General features: G+C 43.0%; 1 protein-coding gene across 5 annotated transcripts in view; it reads left to right on the top strand.

Moving 5' to 3' along the window:
* grid2ipb (glutamate receptor, ionotropic, delta 2 (Grid2) interacting protein, b) overlaps positions 1–23458 on the top strand; it is a 40631-nt gene that overhangs the window by 9142 nt on the left and 8031 nt on the right. For 4 of the 5 annotated variants that reach the window (XM_040023156.1, XM_040023154.1, XM_040023153.1 and 1 more), the window contains 12 exons: positions 8686–8967; positions 11782–11867; positions 13436–13505; positions 16317–16469; positions 16599–16754; positions 17221–17372; positions 17573–17707; positions 18764–18849; positions 19111–19234; positions 19720–20021; positions 20853–20897; positions 21936–22679. In XM_040023156.1, coding sequence (XP_039879090.1) covers positions 8686–8967; positions 11782–11867; positions 13436–13505; positions 16317–16469; positions 16599–16754; positions 17221–17372; positions 17573–17707; positions 18764–18849; positions 19111–19234; positions 19720–20021; positions 20853–20897; positions 21936–22679 — 2335 coding nt within the window. The remainder of the gene's footprint in view (positions 1–8685; positions 8968–11781; positions 11868–13435; positions 13506–16316; positions 16470–16598; positions 16755–17220; positions 17373–17572; positions 17708–18763; positions 18850–19110; positions 19235–19719; positions 20022–20852; positions 20898–21935; positions 22680–23458) is intronic. The other variant, XM_040023155.1, reaches the window with a different exon arrangement.

Below are 23458 nucleotides of genomic sequence, written 5' to 3'. Positions count from 1 at the left end.
AAATGAGCTTCTTTCATATCACTTCAACCACCTTCCAGCTGAGGATGACAGTTGCCTTCCAAGCAAGCAGCTGCCTCGGGGTACACTGTCTGACCTTTAGATTTTCTGAGTGTGATTGCTTCACAGATTCTCCACAGGTTAAAAAGGAACGATGGTGGTCTTTCAAGTCTCTTTAACATAGTACCCGAGTCTTTGGTGTCTCTGTGGTCTTCTGTAGCAGGGCGATGGTTCAGTATCATGCAGGAAACCAAAGTCCTCTGAAAGGCACCAAAGAAAGAGTTTTCTTTGCATGAAAGAAATAATCAGTTAAGAACTGCATACATTGCAGATGGCCTTTATAAGACCCCCGAGGCCCCTGACAGGGCCAGCCTTGTTAATCACGGCAAACCCAGATCATCAATGAACAAGTGTCACGCATTTTTCTGAACCACGTTGTGTATCACGATAGCATTTCTGTGCGACTAGAACAGTGAGTATTAGTCTTCATGTATTTCTGAGCCTTGTCCTTTATGCACAGCTTGCAGGCTCTGGGGGATTCTGCAGTATTTTTAAATACGGCCTTTTTTCTAGCAGCCTTTTTCCTTTTTGTGTGTGTTTTTTTTTTTTAAATTTAATTATAAGTTAAATTAAGTTTCTGATCCTTTTACAACATTTATTTTCTGTGCTCTGAATCATCACTTTTTTATGTTCAGACTATCCAGTCAGTTTGATGGCAAACACACTAACTGGATAGCGGACATATGCTACCACGAACCTGCTAAATTAGTGCGTTAGCGCCGTCACCTCGAGCGTGGGAGGATATTAAAGCGCGATTTCTGCTCAGGAACAGCCTCGCAGAGGTGCTAGAGTGATTGTCCAAGATAGACTCTTTGTTTTTATAAGATGACAAAGACTAAGTTTACTTCCTAATGTCCTAATTTGTTCCTTATTCAATATATTTCTACATTCCTAAATGTAATGAGTTCCTACCATGTGATTGGCTGATTGGGTATTTATTTATAAGCAGCTGAACAGGCATACCTAATAAAGTGGCTGGTGAGTGTATAGCCCTTGTAAATAATTTATGTTATATTAATTATCTGGAATTGCTATTTCTTTCATCACTGTGGTCATAGTTTGATTGCAACACTTCAATTTTAAACTGCAGTGTTTTTAATGATCTGCCCTCAAAAGGTCAGAAGGGCAGATGCTCTGCTAACTTTAACAGATCACATCATCTGCCCATCTTACTTATCCAACCTATATGTATTTAGGCTTTGCACCAAACTTCCTTCTCTGCATCAGAGTCACATCTGGACACTCAAAATGAAATGAGGTCTTTGTAGTTTTTTTGCTTGTCATTCCTCCCTTCTGAGAAATCTGTCCCTTCCTCCCAGCTTGCTTCCTCCTCCACAACCCTCCTTCAGATAATTATAGATCTCTGTTCTTTATAAATGAGGTCAAATCAGAGCGCTCATTTAGTTTCCAAGAGTTGACGCGGAAAACTTCTTTTGATTATGTTGTTGTTGTTTGCAACAGATAGCTGTGTTTATATGGTGGGTAAACAGCTGCATTTACACACACATATATATATATATAAAAAGATGCTAATAGCCACAGCTACACACCAACAGAGATTAGCCTTGCGTAGACAGGTACCACATCTCTGTGTGAGAGATGGGAGGGCATAATAGTGCTGTGATGTGAATAAATGGCAAATAGCAGGCGGGCACAGAGAGCAGAGAAGGGCTGTGTGGGCTGCTACACCTGCGGCACTAAGAGAACATTTATTTATATCTAGGGAGTCTGCTTATTGTAGCCAGTAGTCTGTGCTCAGGCAACACTGTCTCAGGCTGCAGATACATCCACACCTCAGCCTGATCAAAGTCTGCAGAGACAGTGACAGCGGGCTAAGAATATGTGTCCTATATCTTTAACTGAACAGATTTGTTTCAAAGAGACGGTACACACCAGCGCTTAAAAGCTTCTCTAAAACAAGAGATAGGAAAAAAACCTCAAAGAAGATTTAACAAATGGTGTAGGATGGCAGGTCGCTTAAAGGTGCAGCATGTGGATTTTTAAGCCTTTAAAAATAATGTTGCTAAACCTGGAGCCTGGCTGATGATTAAGACATTTTTGGAAGAACGATTGTGCAGTTTTCTGCAAATGGCAGGTTATATTAGAGGGGAAAAGTAATATTTCTGAAAAGTCATATTTATTTAAACTTCTTTGGTGAGACTTTCTGTGAATATTTTGCCCTGTAACTCAAAACACCCAGAAAACATTGATCTTGCACATCTGCAGCTGTTTAATTTCCCACTTTGCTGTGATGATGGGGGAGTGTACTCTCAGGCATGCCTGTGGACTTTGACATCACTTTTGGGTGTGGTTTCAGATGGGTGCAAAATTACACCTGTAAACTATGTTGTTTAGCAATGTTGGAAAAACTTCAAAGCTTATACAGTAGAGCTTAGGTAATCCTGACTTTTATGGTTCACATACTCTAAACCTTGTATTTCACATTTCCCATAATGCAGCTTGTTAGCGTTTTAACGATTTAGCGAATTAGTATCCATCCATCCACTTTTTTTAACCTAGACTGGAGCTTGTGTCAGCTGTCATTGGGCGAGATTCAGGGCAGTCCGTTACAAAGAGGGGTAACAAAGAGACGAATCAGTCATTCACACTCGCAGTCACACCTATAGTCAATTTAAAACTCCCAGTTAGCTTGTTAACATGCATCCACACAGGCACAGTGACAACATGATGTCATCGCCATGGCACAGTCAGTGTCATTTTCTCCACAGCATCAGCTATCAGCTGACCAAAGACCAAAGAGCTTATAGGAAGGAGCTGACACTTAAAATTTCACATATGTCGCTGTCAGAAGTACAATATTTGTTTTGCTGATTTCATCTGATCACTCTATTCTTATGTGTTCTGTGAGACCCTTGAAATCGGGAAAAAAAATAATTTTTTTCCAATTCAATTCAGTTTTTTTTATGTGGTGCTAAATGACAACAACAGTCGCTTCAAGGTGCTTAATATTGTGAGGTAAAGACTGCATAAAAACCCCAACAGTCAGACTGTGAGCAAGCACTTGGTGACAGTGGGAAGTAAAAAGTCCCTTCTTACAGGAAGAAACCTCCAGTTTAAATGGGAGTTGTGGTTCGATTTTCCCGGGAAATTTTGCAAGGTAACCACTGGACCAAGTTGGAAATGTCTGAATTCTTTATGCATTTGTACAGAAGCGTCTAGAAAAAAGATGCAAATTGTTTGAATTACCAAGGCCCCACACGGCCTGCCCACTTAGTTTAAAACAGTTGTATCTTGGTGTGTATTTTTGTGCAAAAATCTTGACAAATTCCTTCAGATCATTAATACTGGATGTACGGAGAGAGGAACGCTGAATGTCTATACCAGGGGTAGGCAACTCCAGGCCTCGAGTGCCAGTGTCCTGCAGGTTTTAGATCTCACCCTGGGTCAACACACCTGAATCAAATGATTAGTTCATTATCAGGCCTCTGGGGAACTTCAAGACATGTTGAGGAGGTAATTTAACAATTTGAACCTGCTGTGTTGGTTCAGCCACACATCTAAAACCTGCAGGACACCGGCATTTGAGGCCTGGAGTTGCCTACCCCTGGGTACACCCATCTGTAAAACATGGTGGAGGCTGTGTCATGGTTTGGGGCTGCATTTCAGCCAGTATTGTTGGAGCTCATGTTAAAATTGATGGAATTATGAATGCAAAAAAAAGCCTTCAGATCATGCAATGCAATCTGAAAGGTGTCTGGAAACAGCTTCATTTTTCAGCATGACTACTACGACTACTGTCTATCACCCCTGCCAGGGTAAGGGCAGCCAAAGATAGATCTCCAGAGATTTCTGTCCTGAGCCATTCTTTCTAGTTGGCTCCATCTTTTTTACTTCTGCCTCGAGGTCTCATCTCCAGGTGTTTCTTGGGCAGCCTCTCTTTCGCCTTGAGGGTTCCACCTGAGAGCCTGCCTAGAGATGTTGGTTGGCGGATGGAGTAGAGCGTGCCCTTCCCAGCACCATCTTTGACAATGACAGTGCTCCCAGAAAACACTACCAATGCAGTAAAACCGTACCTGGATAGAAAAACACGCAGCGGAAGAGTATCAGTCATGGATTGACCTCCTCAGAGCCTGTACCTGAACATTATTGAAGCAGTGTGGGATCATCTTGACATAGAGAAGAGATCAGAAAGCAGCAAACATCCAAAAAGTCCTTCAAGAGGCCTGGAAAATTACTCCTGAAGACTACTTAAATAGTTATTTTACCTTTAGTATAAGATTGTGTACTCCCTGTGCATGCTGGCAAAACAGCTGTGACAGGTTGGGGCACAAACACCACACCTATAGCTGCAGTGGGACGTTGGCAGTAGATGCTTTTGGTGTTGTTATTTGTGACCTTGGAAGATTGTGGCGTCTCCTGCTGGAGGCGGCTGCTGTCATTAAAGACTGCCGCTGAAATGTGCCTGATGGGTTTATACTGGTTGTCAACATCAGCTGCTGTTTTGTAGTTATTACAGTGTCAAATACCACCACTGGCCAGAAGGACAATGGTTCAGGCTCTAATGACATCATTGTTATCTCTATAGGCCTGTTTCTACAGCTTATAAAGAGTGAAAATGTTTTGGGCAGGTTTTTCAAAAACAAGCTCTTCATTAGTTGACTAGTTGTTAACAGCAGCTGTGACCGGTAGGTTCTGGATGTGAGTGAGTCTTCATTATTTGCCTCACTTACAAGTACAGAACAGGGCTGAAGGTGCTGCATATTTTCCTGAATACCTCCTAATAAAGCACTTCAGCAGCCATGGATAATTAAATGCACGCTGGCGAAAAGTCACATCTGCTGTGAAGTTGCTTCTCTCTCTGTCCAACGAGTGTCCTAATTGCTTTATTTAGCTGTCAGAATTGTTGCTGCAGCTTAATTAGCTCCGCGTGGACATGAACAGTGGTAGCTGTTGTTCCTCCCTCCTTTCTGTTTGCGCGTTCGTGGTTAATTGCTTGACTGGTGCCGTTTTTCACCGACCCTGCGCCCTGTCTGCTAATGACTGATTCATCTGATCAGCAGATAAGCGGCAGCAGACAGTCAGAGCACAACAGGCTGGTGTAGGTGGGAATCAAAATGGTTGTTTGTGCAAATATGTGTCCGGCCTCAGCTCACTGATCCAACAATCATCAAATGTCAACTTCAAATGTTTTTGGTGCTCTTTGAATTTTCTACACGTCCTTCACATGTGGTCTTTGAGAAGTAGAGAAAAAGCGTAGTGTTAATAGCCTTTATACAGCATGCATTGTTTTCAGGATGTGTAGGCTGCTGCCTTTTTATGGCAGTATGTGCTTGTGCTAATAAATTCTCAGAGGTGGGGTGATTTCTTTTGGGGTTTTTTCCAGTTCTCACCGCTCATGAGCTGGTTTGGTGTACTGAAAGTAGCTCCACAGTGTAGTGGTTTACACACTCACCTAACAAATGATAGATTCCTGCCAGTGGTGGGAAACAAAAGTCCCCTGGGAGTTGCATAAGGAAAGGCATCAGCTTAAAACAATCTGCCAAATCAAAAAGGCAGAGCCTATCTGCTGTGACAACCTGAAAGTAGCCTTAGCATACTTATAGAATTAGATCTCCTCAAATGCATGTGGGGATAAATAACTATCTATATAGACAAACAGTCAGACTCTATACAAGGACTTTGAGGGATCCCTAAATTCATCTACTAAAAAAAGCTACCCCACTCCCTACATTTCAGTTTTCTGCCCCTCGTAAAGAAAAAGCTGAAGGAACTTTTGTGCTCACAGCTACAAACGTATGTATCTGTGATGACCACCATATTAAGAATATCCAATCTAACTGACATAGGTGTGAATGATTGTGTGTCTCTGCGTTAGCCCTTTGACAGACTGGTGATCTGCCCAGGGTGTACCCCACCTCTCGCCCTAAATGTATGAGCATGTAATTATCTATTAATGAAAAAAAAATAAGGAAATGAATAGAAAATCCACTTTAAACGAGTGGACGGTGATATGCGAGCTGTTTCTCCCACTGTGTTCAGTATGTAATCTAAGCTCAACTGCTATTATAAGGTAGAAATGATCGGAATAACCACATAAACATGGGAGGGGGGTTCCTGTTACTCCAGTTTTCTTGGATACTTTGTTTACTTTGTATACCTAATATTAGGATTATTGACTTTTCCAACTGTTTTTTATTTCGGAGCTATGCATATCATAAAACCTGATGATCAGTCATTTAATGTTAGATCATCTACATTTAAGAAATATAGTTCCAGAAAGTGTGTGTGCGCATGTATGTGTGTGTGGGTGGCTGTCTTGTCTCCTGGCAGCAGTTCTAATCTTTTGAATGAATAGTTGTTTTCTGCTGTGTGTGTGTGTGTGTGTGTGTGTGTGTGTGTGTGTGTGTGTGTGTGTGTGTGTGTGTTTGCTGGTGAGTGGGGACTTGTTTTGTTTTGTCTCTTAGTCACTGCTATTGTTTGCAGCACTCCATAAGAAACAGCATGTACAGTTCACTCTTATCCCCCTCTTTGATATTTAGTTTGTTCCCAGTCTGCTTAGAAAGACGAGCAAGAGAACCTCTACATGTTTTCGGTACCAGCGAAAAGTATCTGTAACGCTACGTAGCAAAAATTGTCAAATTCTTACAAACTTGTAAAAAAAAGAAAAAGAACACAAACCCCCAAAGAAACACCTGAATGATTCAGGTGAGACTTCTGAGATTGTGGTGTGGTTACATGAGAACAAAATTGACTTTGTTTGTATCAATCCACTCATTGTGTTTGGAGTGAAGAGAAGGGTGAATGTGACCCAAAGAACAGCATCCCTACTGTCATGGTGGTGGAAGCTTTGTGCTCTGAGGATGTTTTTCTGCCAAAGCTACACGATGACTGTATCGCTCAATTGGAAAGATGGACAAATCTTGGACAAGAATCTCCTTCACTCAGCCGGGGCCCGACAAACGCATCATGAGCAGGTCCAGTAGGACACTGATCCAAAGCATATGCCAAGACAACAAAGGAGTCCCTCGAGAAGAAGAAGCACATCATAGTCTCGAGGTGAAGTAGCATTAAGAATTTGGAGAAGATCAGGAAAGAGGAGATCTGAAAACTTAGCTCAAACCTAGCAATAGCTATAAGAAATATCTAAAAGCTGTGCTTGCTAAGGATGGTTACTCCACCAAGTAACAAATGTGATCAAATACTTATGCCTCATTAAATGCACATTAATTCATAAGTGTTACACAATGTTTATTTCTATTATTGTGTGTGGATAACGTAGCTTTCGATATTAACCCTCTGAGGTATCGGTCGTCATAGATCATAACCCTAGAGAAAGGCAAAACCTAACTCTTTGGGGGGAGAAAAACAGATGTATAGTTTTAGATTATTAGATTATTTTCTTTGTTCTGGGAGAATAATACCATTAAAAAAAATCTCAATTCTGATTGGCTAGGATTAGGGCTAGGGTTATATAAAAAACATTCCATTGTTAGATACATTGTTTGTAAGCGGTTAAAATAATGAATTCATCCCCTCTGGATTGTTGCAATGTGTCTTATTGTTTTTACAGCATAAACCAGATAAACGCTCCCACTCTCGATGTCAGCTGCATGTCCCACCCCTCCATCTGACAAGCCAGCACGGCTACTGTTTGAAACCCTTCAGCACCCCAGCAACCAACTGTAGGCTCCACAGGGGATAGTTACTCATCACTCATGAGTGATGACGACTAACCCTACCAATGTTCAGCTGCTATAACATATCAGTCACTGTGACTGCTTATGTTTAAAATGTTATATTACAAGCATAACATTTCAAGTGTTTGACTTTTCTCAAAGTAAGACTTCAGGAAAATAACTTTTATCGATGTCATAGCTGTATATTGATATTTAAATGAAAACAGTAGGTGTTTAGTAGGAAATCACATTGGATTACAAAATAAAAAAACATTGTGATTTCATACAGTTTAACTCAGTATTTCACTGTAATTGATGCCCCTGCCCCTATTTTATCCCAGTGCGTTACACTTTGCGTTTCCTTGTCAGGGCCTAGGTGGATGAAATGACAGCTTCCTGCCTCAGTTGTAGGTGATGTGTAGACGGAAGTGTAGGAAAGACCGAGAATCGGTTGCTGTATGGAGAGAGAGAGAGAGAGGAGAAATCCCTTGCTCACTCACTCCCACACCTTTTTCTCATGCTGTATTCTGGCTCTGGTACCCCTGCTGCAGCAGTAAGACTCCAGCAAGCAGTGAGTGACGCCACGATTTCTTCACCGTCTATTTCCTCAGAGAAAGATTGCATCAAATTCAACTTCTTTTCTTTTTCAGTCAGGGGAAAGACTCTCCATTCAGTCAAAACCTTTTCATCTTTTCTTCAGATCTGAGACATGAAGATGGAAGCCTGTTGAGCCGAATCTGTGCCGACTAGGACTGTGAACATTTTCTCAGTAGAGTTTGAAGTGTATCATAACTTTTAATCTCTTCCAACACTGGCTGTCATCGCTCTCAGAGTCGTGATTGTGGAATTTGTGTCTTTAAAATGGATCGAGGTGGATCTGTGATGTAGATCCATCCTCTACCCATCTCTTTGCTTTTCGTAGAGGAACTCTTATGGAAAAACAGTTAACACCAACCAATTTGTTTTCCTCATATGCTGCCATGTTGGCCAGAATCTTCATTCCCAAGAAGCACCGGCAGCGCTTCGACGACACCGTCTCCCAGAACGTGATCAACCGACTCTGCCGCAGCAAGAGCATCAGCGAGCCGCATGGCAGAATCCGTCGCAGTCGGAGCGAGGATCACTCCGACCGCCACCGCGGGTCCAAACGGGCCAGCTCAGTGCCAAGGGATGGAGGAGAACCCGGAGGGAGGGGAGAAGCGGAGAGAGACAGGGGCTTAAGGAAGTCCGTCTCAGGGATACCTGTGCATCCCCCCATTGGACCCAATCAGAGGTAAGCGCACATATCAAACACAGCAGGTTTCACGAGTCCTTTCGCTCTGTTTTAAGTGTTGTTAACTGTTAATTCATAATTCAAGAGCCGAGAAGTCCCTTTCAGGGACTGCTTTATCTGTTAACGTGTGCTAAAACTCCTCTTCCTCAGAGTTTTATAAAGCTGCACTTAGAGCAAGTCTGTGCATGCACGAAGATGTTCACACACAGCTGCGTATTTGTTTCATTTAACAAAACATCACATAGTAACCATCTTCTACCATCTTCTTGGTTGTTTCTTGGCAACCATCCTACATGGGGTAGACCCCCCCTAACCATTTGACACTTTTCCTCCACCCACTAACACACTTGATTACACGACTGTCCAGTTAATAACACCACAGTGGACGTGGTGCAGCACAGGACTGTGGCAGTAAATCTCTGTAGCGAGCTAACTAATAAAATCCTGGGGTCTTTGAGTATTCAGCAACAGGAGGTCTTAAAAAACATGTGGCCCTTTATGTCAAGTGTGATCATACAGGCCGGGCACAAGGCAGCAGGAAGTGAGCTGATTGTGTTAAAGGGGCATCATGTGTCAGTAAGAAGTCGCGCTGCATTGCTGGTGCCTTCCATGCACTGAATAAACCCAAAAGACTGTTGTGTAACACTGTTGTGTCTCCACAGTAACTGGAAATATGCATAGAGCAGTGAGAGAGAGCGAGAGACAGAGCTAGAGGTGGGAACAGAGAGATAGATATAGATATCAACAGAAAAAGAGACGAACAGAAGTAAGGAGTAAACAGATGTAGAGATGGAGATCGATGGCAATGAGAATAGAGAGATGGGGAATACAGGTAAACGGAGTGATAAAGAGTGATATGAGGTGATGATATAGATGCAGTCTATATATCTATATCTAGACGAAATAATATAGACAGAAGGAAATAAATATAGATAAAACATATAGGAACGAGAGAATTCAAGAGACTGCATAACTGAAAACTGAAAATCTGCATAAATTAAAGTGAGCCTCTGAATCCAAGAGATTATTTAGGTTTCCTGACATCATCAGGACAATGTCCCCCAGTTTTCCCCATTTCCAGTTATCTGGCAATACTAAGGAGTTGTCAAAAAAACCCTTCAAAAACACCCGATTTTGGATGTGGATCTAGATAGACTGTGAAAGTTAGTTGCTTCTAAGTTGCGCCAAACTGTCCATAACTTCATTAGTAATCCTGCCAGACAAACAAACCGACCACAAAAGCTGATTGGCAGAGGTGAAGAAACAGTGACAGACAGATGGCTGAAGGTAGGGAGATAGAAATAGACCGAGAAACATGGTGACATTTTGGTAGGGAGATGGAGAAAGGGATCGATAGACCAGTGGGATAGAGGTGGAGAGAGATGTCGACATAACATTTCGGGTAAATCCACCCCCAGATGTGTTGTTGTACAAAATGTTCTACTGACTATTGATACACAAAATCAAGCACTATAGTGTGGTAGCTGTCTGTATAGTGTGTGTACAATGTGACGGTTGTTGATGTACCAGCAGACTGACTGATACCTTTTCAGAGTGCATTCAGCTGAGGTCATGTGAAATTATACATAAGTGTATGAAGCTCTGCTGGTGTAGCCCAGAGGGAATGAGGAGAGGCCTCAAGCAGCCTGATAGTCACAGACACTTAGTTTGTCAAGTGTGCTCAGAGCTGATGCTTCTTTTTTTTTCTATTCAGCCCTCAAACACACACACAAATCCACATTCAGCACCCAGTGTGCCTTTCTGCATTTAGCTTGGCTTACATAAGAGCGTATAACCACGGCTATCAAAGAATAGGTTTGTCTCTTTTCTCTTGTTGTCTTTTTTGCCTTCCTCCTGTTTATATACCAAAGCAGTGTTGCCTTTAGTTATCTCCATGGCAACGCTCCACGGATAGACTGAACGAGCCTCATCTTTGATACACCGGGAGGTTTTCCGACGCATATTCTTCCGACTGGGGTGAATGAGAGAGAGGAGCCCCACATTCAGCAAAATGTCAAAGCTATTCTGAACACGTCCCAAATTTTTTTTATTAAAGCCGGAAACAAAAAACAATGTCTGGCATTCAAGCAGGACTGATTTGTGTTACGTTAGAAAAATGTCAGCTTGGATCGAGGCAAACAGAGGGTCACGTCTGTGCTTGTTCAGACTCCCACTTACAGGAAGTGACAAAAGCAAAAACGAAGCGCAGGCAGGATTGTAAACAACAGCGAGTGAGTGCTCACTCCGGGGACAGCTGGGCTTCCCATTCATTCATTCACAGCCATCAATGCTGTTAAATGACGTCACGAGCAACACTGAGAACTCGCTCGTCCGATTTTGTTTGACTGGTCACTTTTACAAATTCCACACATTTTCCACTTCCAGCTTTTTCTTCCTTTGTTTGCGTTTTAGACTGTTCAGATTTTGACTAAATGGGTGATGAGGGAATCAAAAAAGCCCAAAAAATAAATTACAGGTTTTGGTTACTGCTCAAATTGAAAGTTTTTAAGTCGGTTAAAGGTGCTGCTTTTGGAGGATGGATTGACACAAACACAAGAAATTCGAAAATGTGATTCAGCAGAGAGCGTCGGCTGAAAGTGTTCAGAACAAAGGAAAAATGCTTTGGACATAAATGCCATGAATGCGCTCTGCTTCATGTAGAGTTTGTGTCACCCTCTTTGAAAGTTGAAGGCCAGTAGACAGGCAGAAAGCTTTTCGTTGTTAGAAACATTTAGTCACGAAGGTTTTTCAGAGAGCTCTAAATCCGAATGAATGAACTGCTCATCTCACTTCCTGCCTGCATCCCTTCCTCAGGATCGTCCGTGTCTACAGGGGGAAGAAGAACTTTGGCTTCACGCTGCGGGGTCACGCTCCCGTCTGCATCGACTCCGTCATCCCAGGTACTGCTTCTATAATGAAACCAAGTACAGCGCAGTCCTGACTGACGCCTCCTCTCTTTGTGTGGCGGCTTTTCACTCGTGCGCCGTTCTGCGTTGTGGGTGGTGAGGGGGGCAGATGTATTTTACGCGGGTGAGGCTGTTGTGGTGCCAGCCGCTCGGGGCCGAAGGTGATCAGGAGGCGTTTGTGTGTGTGTGAGACTGTGAGTGTTGCCGGAAGTGGACTTATCTGACTCACTAGTGAAATGCTAACAGGCTGTGCTGTGCGGCAGCAGGTACACCTGTGGTCAGTCAGTGCCGCACAGATGTACTTTATATTCTGTTTATTGCTCTTCCTGTGCAGTTTAACTGGTCATAGGGTGGAGGAGTAAATCCTTTGTACATCAAGTCATACTGCAAATATATTAGTGTCATATACTTACAATGAAGGGCACTCAAATGCTTCTGGGACTGAGGACAAGACAAAACAGCTTGCTGTGGTAATCATCTCTTCTAGAGCTTACGTACCAACAGGTTTCATCATTAATATTTAAGCCATGCAGAAAACGTCATCTTAGAGCTGTCAGCTTGGGGTTTTGTGGGCAGTTAAATGCCTGATAGCAATCTAGCCAGCCTAGCTGTTGATCTCCTTGTCTAACTCTGGCCAAACATGCAATTAGGCTGATTTCCCATTTGTTCTTTTTCTTATTGTCGACTATTTCTACAAGCAGCCATGGTTTAATATGTTTTCCTTTATAGACTTGCATCAACATATAGGGTGACTATAAGGCTGAACGACTCTCACAGGCGGTTTTTGCTTGTTTTATTAAAGCTAGCTTTTAAATCTAATTTCCACTTAGAGCTTATGTGAAATATTCATAATTACTTTCTTAAGTTTCCCGCAGTAAAAGGTTATTTAATTCACAGTTATTGCTTTTTGAAGCAAAACTAGCAGACAAGGAGGCTGTGAAGCTACTGCTGAGGGAATTTGCCAGGTTCCTTGGTGAGGAAGGCGGTGTGCGTGTGCGTTGTGTGTGTGTGTTTGACGATGACGGCACTGCTCCCGCCCACCATCATCCCCCACCAACATGTGCTGAAACAGCCAGAGCGGACTGACTCAGTGGGCCCTTGTGGAGGTGGGTGGCATAGTTCTCATCGTGATCTGACCACAGATTTTTTTTGCCGATAGCCCGGAAGCCACAACCCCGTTTCCCCATTAAGACTTTACTGCATCCAAACTTTGGGTTAAAAAAGAACAAGAAAAAAAACAAATGACATGACAGCTCCTCATCCGCAGTGTGCTGACAGATGAGGAGGCGATGGGTACAGTGCAGTCAGAACTTATTCTGCCAGGGATTGTTTTGACAGCACTGTTTCCTTACGTAATAAGATTTAGCATGGAGCTCATCTTGTTTGTTGATGGGCTTTGTTGGATCTCATACACAGATTGACAGCATCACATTAGTCACCATCTCTCCCCCCGTTGTGCCCGTCTGTTCTGTGCACCTCGTTAGCTGGAAGGATTGGTTTCAGGGGGTTTTTTCAGTCTCTGATTGATGTTTGATTTTCTGCCATCTTTGTCGACCTCTCAGATAGTCCTGCCGAGGAATGTGGACTGAAAACAGGCGACCGTATCCTCTTTCTCAACGGACTGGACATGAGGTTTGTCTTTAATGGAAATTATTGTTAGCAGCAGTAGTAGTTTGTAGTATTTTGCCTTTCCCTGCTGCCCGAGTTCTTGACCTTACACAGTATATTTAGACATCAGCACTTGTTTTTCTCCAGCAGAAGCCATCTGCTGCCATTTATTCTGCCTCAGTATGAAAAACAGCTCTCACTGAGCCAGATAATCCATCACAAACACATAACCCTTCTGATTTTTTTCTGACGTAGATTCTCCTCGATATTTTCACAAGCACATGACGCTCATAGTTTCTGTGCTGAATTTTATGAGATTTTCATCATAGAAACAGTTTGTGGACTGTGTCTTCAGCTGTGCACTGCAAGACCATAGGTTTTAGTAACTGTTCATCACTACCCAAACAAATCTCACATTAAATACAAAACAAATCTCAGAGCCTAACTTTAGACAGTTTTTTTGGCACACAATTTAAAGTCTAGTTATCAGACTCTTTACTTTGATGCAAATCAACCAATAATCCAATATATGTATATCAAAGAAAACACAAAAAGCCCTAGACATGCTTGAGTGCTGTCTGTAAGAGAACAGTGTTTATTGCTTTCAGCTGTTTACAGGATTTCTTCCTCTGATTTACCTGGAGTTTCATAAAATGATCTAAAGCAGCAGGATCCATATGAGTATCCCCACTCTGAGGGAGTTGCCTGCATTTTTACATATTGCACAGCAGCACTAACTTTATTGATCAGTCAACACAAGATAAGATGAGTCAAGACCTTACAGGAAATCTTTCATTTCTACAACTCACAGCACGAATGATGGTGTTACTGTTAAATTTGTTACACAGTGACCGTTTTCAGGCTAAATTCTGGCATTAAGTTCAATGTCAGGACGTACAGCAGTGGTTTCGTTAGAGTCATTATTTAGTTCAGGGATGTGTACCATAACTATATCTGTTACTATCTATCTCCTGTTACCTTTATATATGAGCAGAATTTTTAGTGTTTTGAAAAACCCACAAAGATAGCATTTTTTTTTTTTTACACCAGCACGTTTTATCAGCCCTCAGCAAAAGCCTTGAGTCAGTCCTCATTCTTTATATTTTGCTGCCAATGAGCCAGACTTTTTTTGTGGTCTTGGGGACTTTTTTTCATGTTGAACCACTTAACACGGACCTATGAGTCATTCAAGCATTAAAAAAAACATCTAACTGAAGGGATGAATCAGTGTTGTGTCTACACTTAGCAAAGAATCCATTTTAAATTGTATCTTTAGATATTTTGTTACTAGCAGCCTGTTACAAAAACACATAATGTCCAATCAGAAGGGTTCTCAGTGGAAAGGTGGCTGTCAAGAAGCCATTCTCAAGGAAGGGAAACAGGGAGAAAATGCAGAAGTATACCAAATTAGACAAGAACTGGTCTGAAAAGCAGTGGTAACAGGTCTGACTGAGTGATGAAATTTGACAGGTCTGGATCAGATTTTGGCCAATATGTACACAGAGAACGTCAGAAGCAAGATGCTGGAGTGAATGTCTGTAGCCATCTGTAAAACACAGTGGAGACTGTCATGTTTACAGCTGCAGTAGGGGATCTAATAATGAGCACCGAAAAGTAAAGTCGGATTTTATTAAAAACGTGGTTATACCAAGTATTGACTTTAAAGCTAATTAAAACTGTGCAAACAAAATGATCTACCTATTCGCATTTTCTAAGCAAAATATGATAATGTGACTGGTGGTTCAAGACTTTTGCACAGTACTCAGCTCTTTTTTTATTGGATATTTGACAATCAGATCTCCACATTTTCAAGTAATTACATCTCCAGGAAAAATGGGTTCTTACAGCCCATCCTGAGGGGTATATTCACATACCTTGACACGTGTGCAGGTGCCCTATGCGCGCATGGGCTGATGAACGTGATCACAGCCTTTATGTAAACTGAACTTTCCTCGTGGGAGTCACTGTAGTTCTTCTGTAGACTTGACAACTTCTTGACCTTCTCCTTCTCGTGAGTGAGTGTGGGAGTGCACATAAGAAATCTGAATTTGAACTGTACATGTGCGAGCTCAGCAAATACACTATACCAAGCAATACATCAGACAGTATTTCCATGTGAGGAAACAGCACTACTTATCCTGTCACCCTGATAACCATGTGAAAGAAGAGTCACAGCGCATCTCCCAGGCTGCTTGATGTACTCATTTGATTGGCAATGTATAATTTCGCTGCTCTCCCTGATAACATGCTGCTGCAGCCGTAGGAGGTGATCAGGGAAACAGTGGGAGGTGCTCGCCAGCAAGAAGGAGGAAAAGAAAGTACAAGAGATTTGGACGTTACAGTCTAGTGTTTACAAAGCGTCTGCAACAATGTGGAAAATGATATATTTGTTATAATGATGGAAACAATTATTTTTGCAGTCCTCATACCTTTAAGGTAAAAAAAAAAAACGTGTATTTGTTAAAACTTTGCAGTACGTGATTAGCAGGGCTTATATTTGGATTCATAGTGTCTGTGTACATCACATAAAGAACAAGATGCTCTCACATATTGTACCAAAATACAGAAGTAAGTGTGGGAAGCTTCTCGTGGCTTGCAAGGTGTCTTAGAGCAGCAGCAGTGTTTCTGGGCAGACTGAAACAAATTATTTTTTTATTATATAATCCTGTTAAATGTAGTTTTTATGTATGTCTGCTTACATAATTTTTCAATTTCAATACTTATCTTGGTATTACATAATAACGCAGTGATTCTGCTGGTTTGTGCACATTGCTTCAGTCCTTCTATTATACAGCTAACAGCCATCGTCTCTCCTTTTTGTTCCCCTTGCTTTAGGAACTGCTCCCATGAGAAGGTGGTGTCTATGCTGCAGGGCAGCGGGGCAGTGCCCACTCTCGTGGTGGAGGAGGGTCCATCTGACTTTTCTTCAGACCAAACAGATGCAGATGAATCCTCTGGTCTGGCCCCCACCACATTGCCACGCTCTAGGTTAGCACACCAAAAATCTGACACTAGACCTAGCCTGTAGCAGTGTATTAGTTTTGAATGAAGGAGGATTAGTTCAGTAAGTAGGAATGGAAAAATTAATGTTCGGTTTCCTCCATACATGCTGTCCAGGTCTCCTGGTCTCAGTTCTCTGCAGTGGGTTGCAGAGATTCTTCCACCGAGCATCAAAGTCCACGGGCGGACTTTCAGCCAGCAGCTGGAGCACCTGCTGACCATCCAGGAGAGATACAGTGTCTGCAAAGCTTTAGAGACGTTCTTCCAGCACAGGTCAGTGAGCGAAGGGACAGGGAGCAGAGGGTTACAGGGTTACAGAGGAATCTGTTAGCAAACGAAGACATGGATTATTGAGCAAATGAAGGGTTAGCAGCAGAAGCAGGAAGTTACAGCTTAAGTTAGGTTCTGATATTATTTCCTATATAGGATGAAGGGATCGAGAAAGACGGGATGATGAATTAGCTCAGCACATGATGCAAACATGTGAGGCAGCAGGATTAAAATACCACTGTTATTCAACTGTGTATGCATACAGCGTACACCCAACAACATAAATCATACCATAAGTGACATCTTTGTTATCCTCCCACCCTTTTCATTGCTCTCTCCCAGCATCTCTTTCTCAGCTTTACATGGTACAAAGAATATAAAATAAACCCTTGCACTGAATGATAGTCAGCCATGAGCAGGAATTATATAAAGAAGACAGTGAGTGGATATGGAGCACGTGTGTTTGCAGGAACGTGGACACCCTGATCGTGGACGTGTTTCCAGTGTTGGACACTCCAGCCAAGCAGCTGATCTGGAAGTTCATCTACCAGCTGCTGACCTACGATGAACAGGAGCGCTGCCAGGGCAAGCTGTCTCGTTTCCTTGGCTACAAGAGCAACGGTGAGGCATGAAACGAATGAGAAGTTGAATTGGATTTTTATCGTGATGTACTATCGATGTTTATCGTGCTTTTTATATAAATAGCAAAGTAGAGCCAATCTGACCCTGTGTGTGTGTGTGTGTGTGTGTGTGTGTGTGTGTGTGTGTGTGTGTGTGTGTGTGTGTGTGTGTGTGTGTGTGTGTGTGTGTGTGTTTTGCAGCATTATTAGAGCCTGACAACGGTCCAGAGCACCACCGGCGCAGCAGCTCCATGCGGGTGACGGGGTCGTCGTACCGCAACAACGTCCGAGAGAGGAGCTCCGATGACTGCATCATCGGGACTCACCTAGGAATGGGTACGCTTATGCACGGCAACGTCCCAGCAGGATAAACATGTTGAATGAGAGCCTGTTGTCCTCTAGCACAAAATCATTATAATTCCAGAAATTGTTCAGCTGGGTTTGATACAAAGGTTTTAAAAAGCCTTCGAGCTCCTTCCTGCAACACATCTGCTACAACATAACCATTTTAAGCAATTTATCTTGTCGTCGGGCAACCTTTCTTTGATGTAAAAGCTTTAATAAGCCACTGTAGGCTACAGCGCAAAGACAGCTGGAAGACAAAGTTAGCAATTAAAGGTAGAGCCGGTGAACATTTAGCTGATGAAGATGAAGATTTTTTCCCTCGGGAGGCAAAAAAAGAGAGACTTGAGTGGGAACGTTGCTTCGTCACTGCTGGATGAACTGAAATGGTGTCGTAACAAGGTTGTTTGCCCCAGGTGACCAACACAGAATGTTAATGCCGCTGTAATGAAATCTGTAAAGCAAGAGAGATTTAAATGGGGTTGTTATTGCTAATAAGCTGTGTGCTTATTTAAATCTGCTTATAAGTAATTCAGTGTTCTCATCGTTATAACACAACTCATACAAGAGAAATCGACGATGAGACAGTAAATGGGGATTCCTGATGAAGTTACTGTACTATTCACGCTCCGCTACCTAAATTTCCATTGATCCAGGTCTTATCAGAGATAAGTAATGAGGCTTTATTTGCAGTGGCCAAGTCCCAGGTGGGAATGTGTGTAAGTGTTTGAGCTCACATAGGACTGCTACTAACAAAAAGAAAAAAAGTCATCACCAGGTCATACATTACATCCATTTCTCAGCATCCGTTTGCTTTTAAAAACTTCCCCAACCTCTCAGTTTGAAACAGTGTTTATTTCCTGGCTGTTTCAGGCTTCAGGTACTTTACTTTTTCCCAGTTTTCCATTACCATCGCTAACCCCCGTTGCGGGACCTGAGCTTTTTTTGCTCCTTCTGCGCTGTTCTGCTCTGCTTCATCCGCTCTCCTCCCAGGCTGGAGGTGGATGGTGGATGAACACGTGTCACTGTTCATGCTTTATTGTGCTTTAGGAATTCATATCGATGAATCCGGGAGCCCGGAGGAGAGGCAGTCAGGAGATGGAACCTCCTTCCCCGAGTCCCCTGACCTCAATCATGTAGGTATACCCGCAGCTTTCCCGCGCCTAGCTCCTCAGCGACTGGCATTTACGGAACGCTAGCTATGATCTCTGTGCTCTCTGGTCTCACTTGATTTGAAGGTTTGCTGATCATTACTATTACTTTGATAATTGGTCAGATGTGAGTCTGCAGCTTAACTGGAAAAAAAAAAAAATTAAAACACTAATAAGCAGCAGACCTTCAAAGAAAATGTGCCCAGCAATAATGTGCTAATGAGATGATCATGCCTTCATCTGTAGATGACAGGTGTGTATACGGAGCTGGAGAACGTGTACGCAGGAAAGAGTGTGCCTCCACTGCAGTGCGGCTCCTCACCAGAGCCCGAGAGCCCTCTCTCTCCCCTCACACTCCCCACCCTCACAGGTATTCTGGGTTCCTAAAAACTCACCGCATCCACACGCTTTCAGATACATGCTTTCATCTTGCTGTTTTAAGCCACCAGGGTCCCATATTTGCATAATGAACAGATAAAATGACATGCAAAGTGATAGAAGCCGATCAGTTTTGGGCCTTGGTGGCACGTGACTGATGCCATGTTTACATCATGATGAGATTTGGGGGGTTGTGGTGGACGATGTGTCCTTATAGGTGGCAAACAAGCAGAATTGCTGCTAAGTGATGCTTTTGTTTTTGCCAGTCTGATGTGAACATGGCATGGCAACCACTCAAACACACAAGCTTTCAGTTTATTTTTTTATTTATTTTGCAATGGTTACCTCTCAGAAGAAATAATCCTCCTGGTGACTACATGGTCTAGAATGTCAGATATTTACTAAGAGGAAAGATCCTCACGTCAAGGTGGCCTAAATATAAATCGAGGCCATCGTTTTTAATGTGCGTCTCTACAGGTAATCGTAAATCTGGCCTGTCCCTGTCTTGGAAGGAGCCTCTTCCCACTCCCGTGTATGAAATCCACCATCAAAGCAGCATAGACTCCAACCCTTATGTCAGTCTGGAGAGCCCCCCGGCCTCCCCTCATCACTCAGACAGCGGCCACAACGTGCTGACCCACCGCAAAAAACTGTTCACCTTCTCCCGGCCGCCACGCAGCCGAGACACAGACAAGTTCCTGGACTCCCTGAGCGAGCAGCTGGGCCACCGGGTCACTCTGGTGGATGACTTCGTGCCCGGGGAGAACGACTACGAGGAGGTGAGGAAGAAAAACAGGCCACGATCTTAGAGCGTTATTGTTTCTTAAGACGTGATTTTCAGTTATTCCACCACTGAGCTGCCAGCTGTGAGAGGCAGAACTATGCTACAAGTGTTTTACCTTTATTTGGAGCAGGAGCAGAAAAAGTGGAACGCTCTCATTGTTGAGCCCTGACCCCTAACCCACAGTGGATTTTAAACCAGACTTGTCTAACAATTTATGGACCTAACCTTAAGAGTGAGTGACTTACTATTCAGCCTACAGCAGCCTATGCAGAAGGAGCTAGCTTCTGTAATGTTTACATCCTACAAAAATAAAATCTCCATTGATTAAACCTTCAGATTCTTATAGGTGCTGGTTCAGTGAGAGGAATAACTGGAAGCCGTGCCTGCAATTAACGTGCGTCATGCATCACAGGATTATTGTTATTGTCTATATTTCACATTTAAAGCTGCTACATTCATTACTTTTAAATTACAAGTGAGTTTAAATTTCAATGCAGAGTGCGAGTAATGCTGTAATAAAAGCTAATGCTGGTCATACTTTCACTTTCACTGCCACAATATTGATTGGGCCAGACGGGAAAATGTCATCCTGTCTGACTCAGTTGCACAGAATGTGCGCCGCTGCGGCGTGGAAGCTGTTAGACCGCCGTGATCTCGATTTATATATTTAGCATGATAAGGAGAAAATCTGTTGTTTGTGCATTTGCTCCTTAATAAACAGTAAGCAAGTTGAACATTTAGAGAAGTATTAACGTTGTAGTGTTGCATGTTTACATTAGAGCACCTCTAATGTACGCTACAATGAACACTTGTGTCACACGAACAGATATATCAAGGTGGTTGTCATGGTTTCAGAAGAAGAGTTGTGCCTGTAAGTAAAACGATACTCAGTTATATCATAGAGTTTTATCTACATGTTTCTGTTTAGTAATCTGTATTTAGAATAAGTACTGGGCTTTTTATAGCATTGTCACGGTTCTTTTCCATTCACATTATGTTATATTATAATATATTGTATTGTTATTTTCATAGTTTTTATATAGAGGTTTGGAGATATTTAAGTGCATGGTTTTTAAATTCTGTAGATCAGCACTTTGATTTGATGTTATTTTGTAGATATTTTCTATTCTAAAAGTCAAAAAGAGTGGGGGGAAAAAAAAAAAGCAGAATTTCTGAACTTGCTATGAAGTGTGATAAATATATTTTGGGATTACACCTGTAAAATAAAATCTCCTTTTTAAACAAGCAAACTTGAATTTGGCTAGTCACCCCTTCAAGATTGCATCTTCGTGCACCTCTGCATTGATTTTAGTGAACTAGTTAACTTTAACTTTATTTCTGGGGAAAAGATAGAGTTGTAGGGAGCCAGATCTGCATGGAGCTGAAGTAGAAGTTTGTGTGAACAGTCTGACCTTCCTGAGCAAGCTTGGACTTTATGTACTGAAAACTGCTTTTTGGTTCGCTGGTGGTAGCCGGACACCCACCTCTCACCAGCACAGATGGTTCAGGACATTAAAGCTGGGTCAGTCTGACACAGATGTCGGCTTTTAGCCAACGTTTGTGGTCTAGATAGAAATCACAGATGAATGGGACGTAAAATAGCAGCACTAGTAGAAGTAGTCCAGAGGTGCACAAGGACAAAACCTTTCTTTAAAATAAATTGTCAGAGTTCCAAAACATTCTGATCGCACCCCGTGTCGCTTTTTCTGTTCAAATATAAACAGGCAGTGGAGTAAGTTTCAGTACAACATTTCAAGCAAACGTCAAAGCCGTAATGAACCTAATAATAACCTAATTAGCTTGAATAGACTGGATTTTAAAACGTAGAAGCTGTTTATTAGCCGTTTACTAGACTATGTGGAGGTGAAGGTGGTTCTCGGGGCTGATGGTGCACTCCTCCTCCCTCCAGATGAGCTTCCAGGAGGACCAGGAAATCGGCTTCATGCCCCGGCAGCTCAGCAGCGGCAGTGAGGATCACAGCAGCAGCGACGAGGCCTCCTCTCCCTGCTACTCCTCTGGATCCGAACCGATCCCACCACCTCCCACCCAAAGCCCCCCGCCTCCTCCGCCCTTGCAGGCTCTCATACCCCCTCCCATTCCGTTTACCGACCCTCTCCCACCAGTGCGCTTCTCACCCGAGCACGTGCCCCGCAGCCGGATGCCCTTCCAACCGCACCACCCCATCATCCCTCCTCCTCCACCCCCTCCGAGGACCATCCTGTCCAGCCGCTCTCCCCTACACAAAAAGCACCCGAGCAGAGACGAAAATGAGAAGACTCTCCAGCGCTTCCAACCCACCACCCGCCTCGGCCACACAACCCTGACCTCCACCAAAACCTTGCGCTCCCGCCCCACCTACCTCCCACGACAGTTCAGCCAGCCTCAGCCTATCCACCAGCCCTCCCCGCAGCCCTCCCCGCAGCTGCTGAGGCCGAGCCAGCTCGTCCTGCAGAGGCACCACCAGCTCCACCACCAACACAGCTACCAGGGCCCACTGCCGCCGTCCCTCCAGGAGCACAGCCCATCCCAATGTCAGAGCCAGGGCCACGCGGGCTCCTCGCTGCTCTCGCAGCCTCCAACCTCTCACTCCACCCTCCCCAGTCACATGAAGACCTTGGAAACCACAAGGCAGGAACACCACACCTCCAAACAGGTAACATCTGCACTTTGTGGTTTGTTTGTTTTTTGTCTTGTTACTTGAAGTACAAATAAGACGTCAGCACACACAGAAATAGAAAATGAAAACACAAAGAGGTTCACTCCATCAGTGCTGCAACCAAGAGCGCTTAGCAACAGAGGTGCAAACTAGCACTTAAACACTCTGGTGCTAATCAACATTCTGCATCATTTGCCCCATTTTAACCTTTTAACATCGCTCATGTTTGCCAGCAGCCAGTTTCAGATTTGATGTACCGTCCGATCTATAATCAACTTTTTAAAATCTATTTCATCCCCAAATGTGCCTTTTATGACAGAAGATCTATTAGGCCAAAAACCACTTAAGAGGCTTGATTTGAAAGTTAACGCCTTCAGTATGTTAAGTGTAGCCCAACCTTGACTCTGTGTGGTTTGACCTGTGGGACGTCAGAGGATAAGGAGAAATAAAAAGACTACATGACCAGTCTGAGACTGTATTCTTCCACCAAAACCCCAAATTCCCCCCACACTGTTCGTGAATTGAACATGATTCCAGATTTCTTCCAGTTTTTTTTTTTATTTCCGTGTCATATAAGTGTAAAGATCCAGGATAAAGAACCTTTAAACCATACTCTTCCAGTAATTCTCCTAACAAACAGAGAAAAACACAGAGACAACAAACAACTCACATGGCCTCTTTGGAAGAAGCTAATAAACTCTGTTTCTTTTCATGCAGATCCATTTAAAACATGAACATCTGCTCAAAAATCAGTGTCCACTATTAAGTGGGATCAC

Source organism: Simochromis diagramma, unplaced genomic scaffold (genome assembly GCF_900408965.1).
Source record: "Simochromis diagramma unplaced genomic scaffold, fSimDia1.1 OVJJ01000208.1, whole genome shotgun sequence".
Lineage (NCBI taxonomy): Eukaryota > Metazoa > Chordata > Actinopteri > Cichliformes > Cichlidae > Simochromis > Simochromis diagramma.
This window is presented reverse-complemented; position numbering and strand designations above follow the sequence as displayed.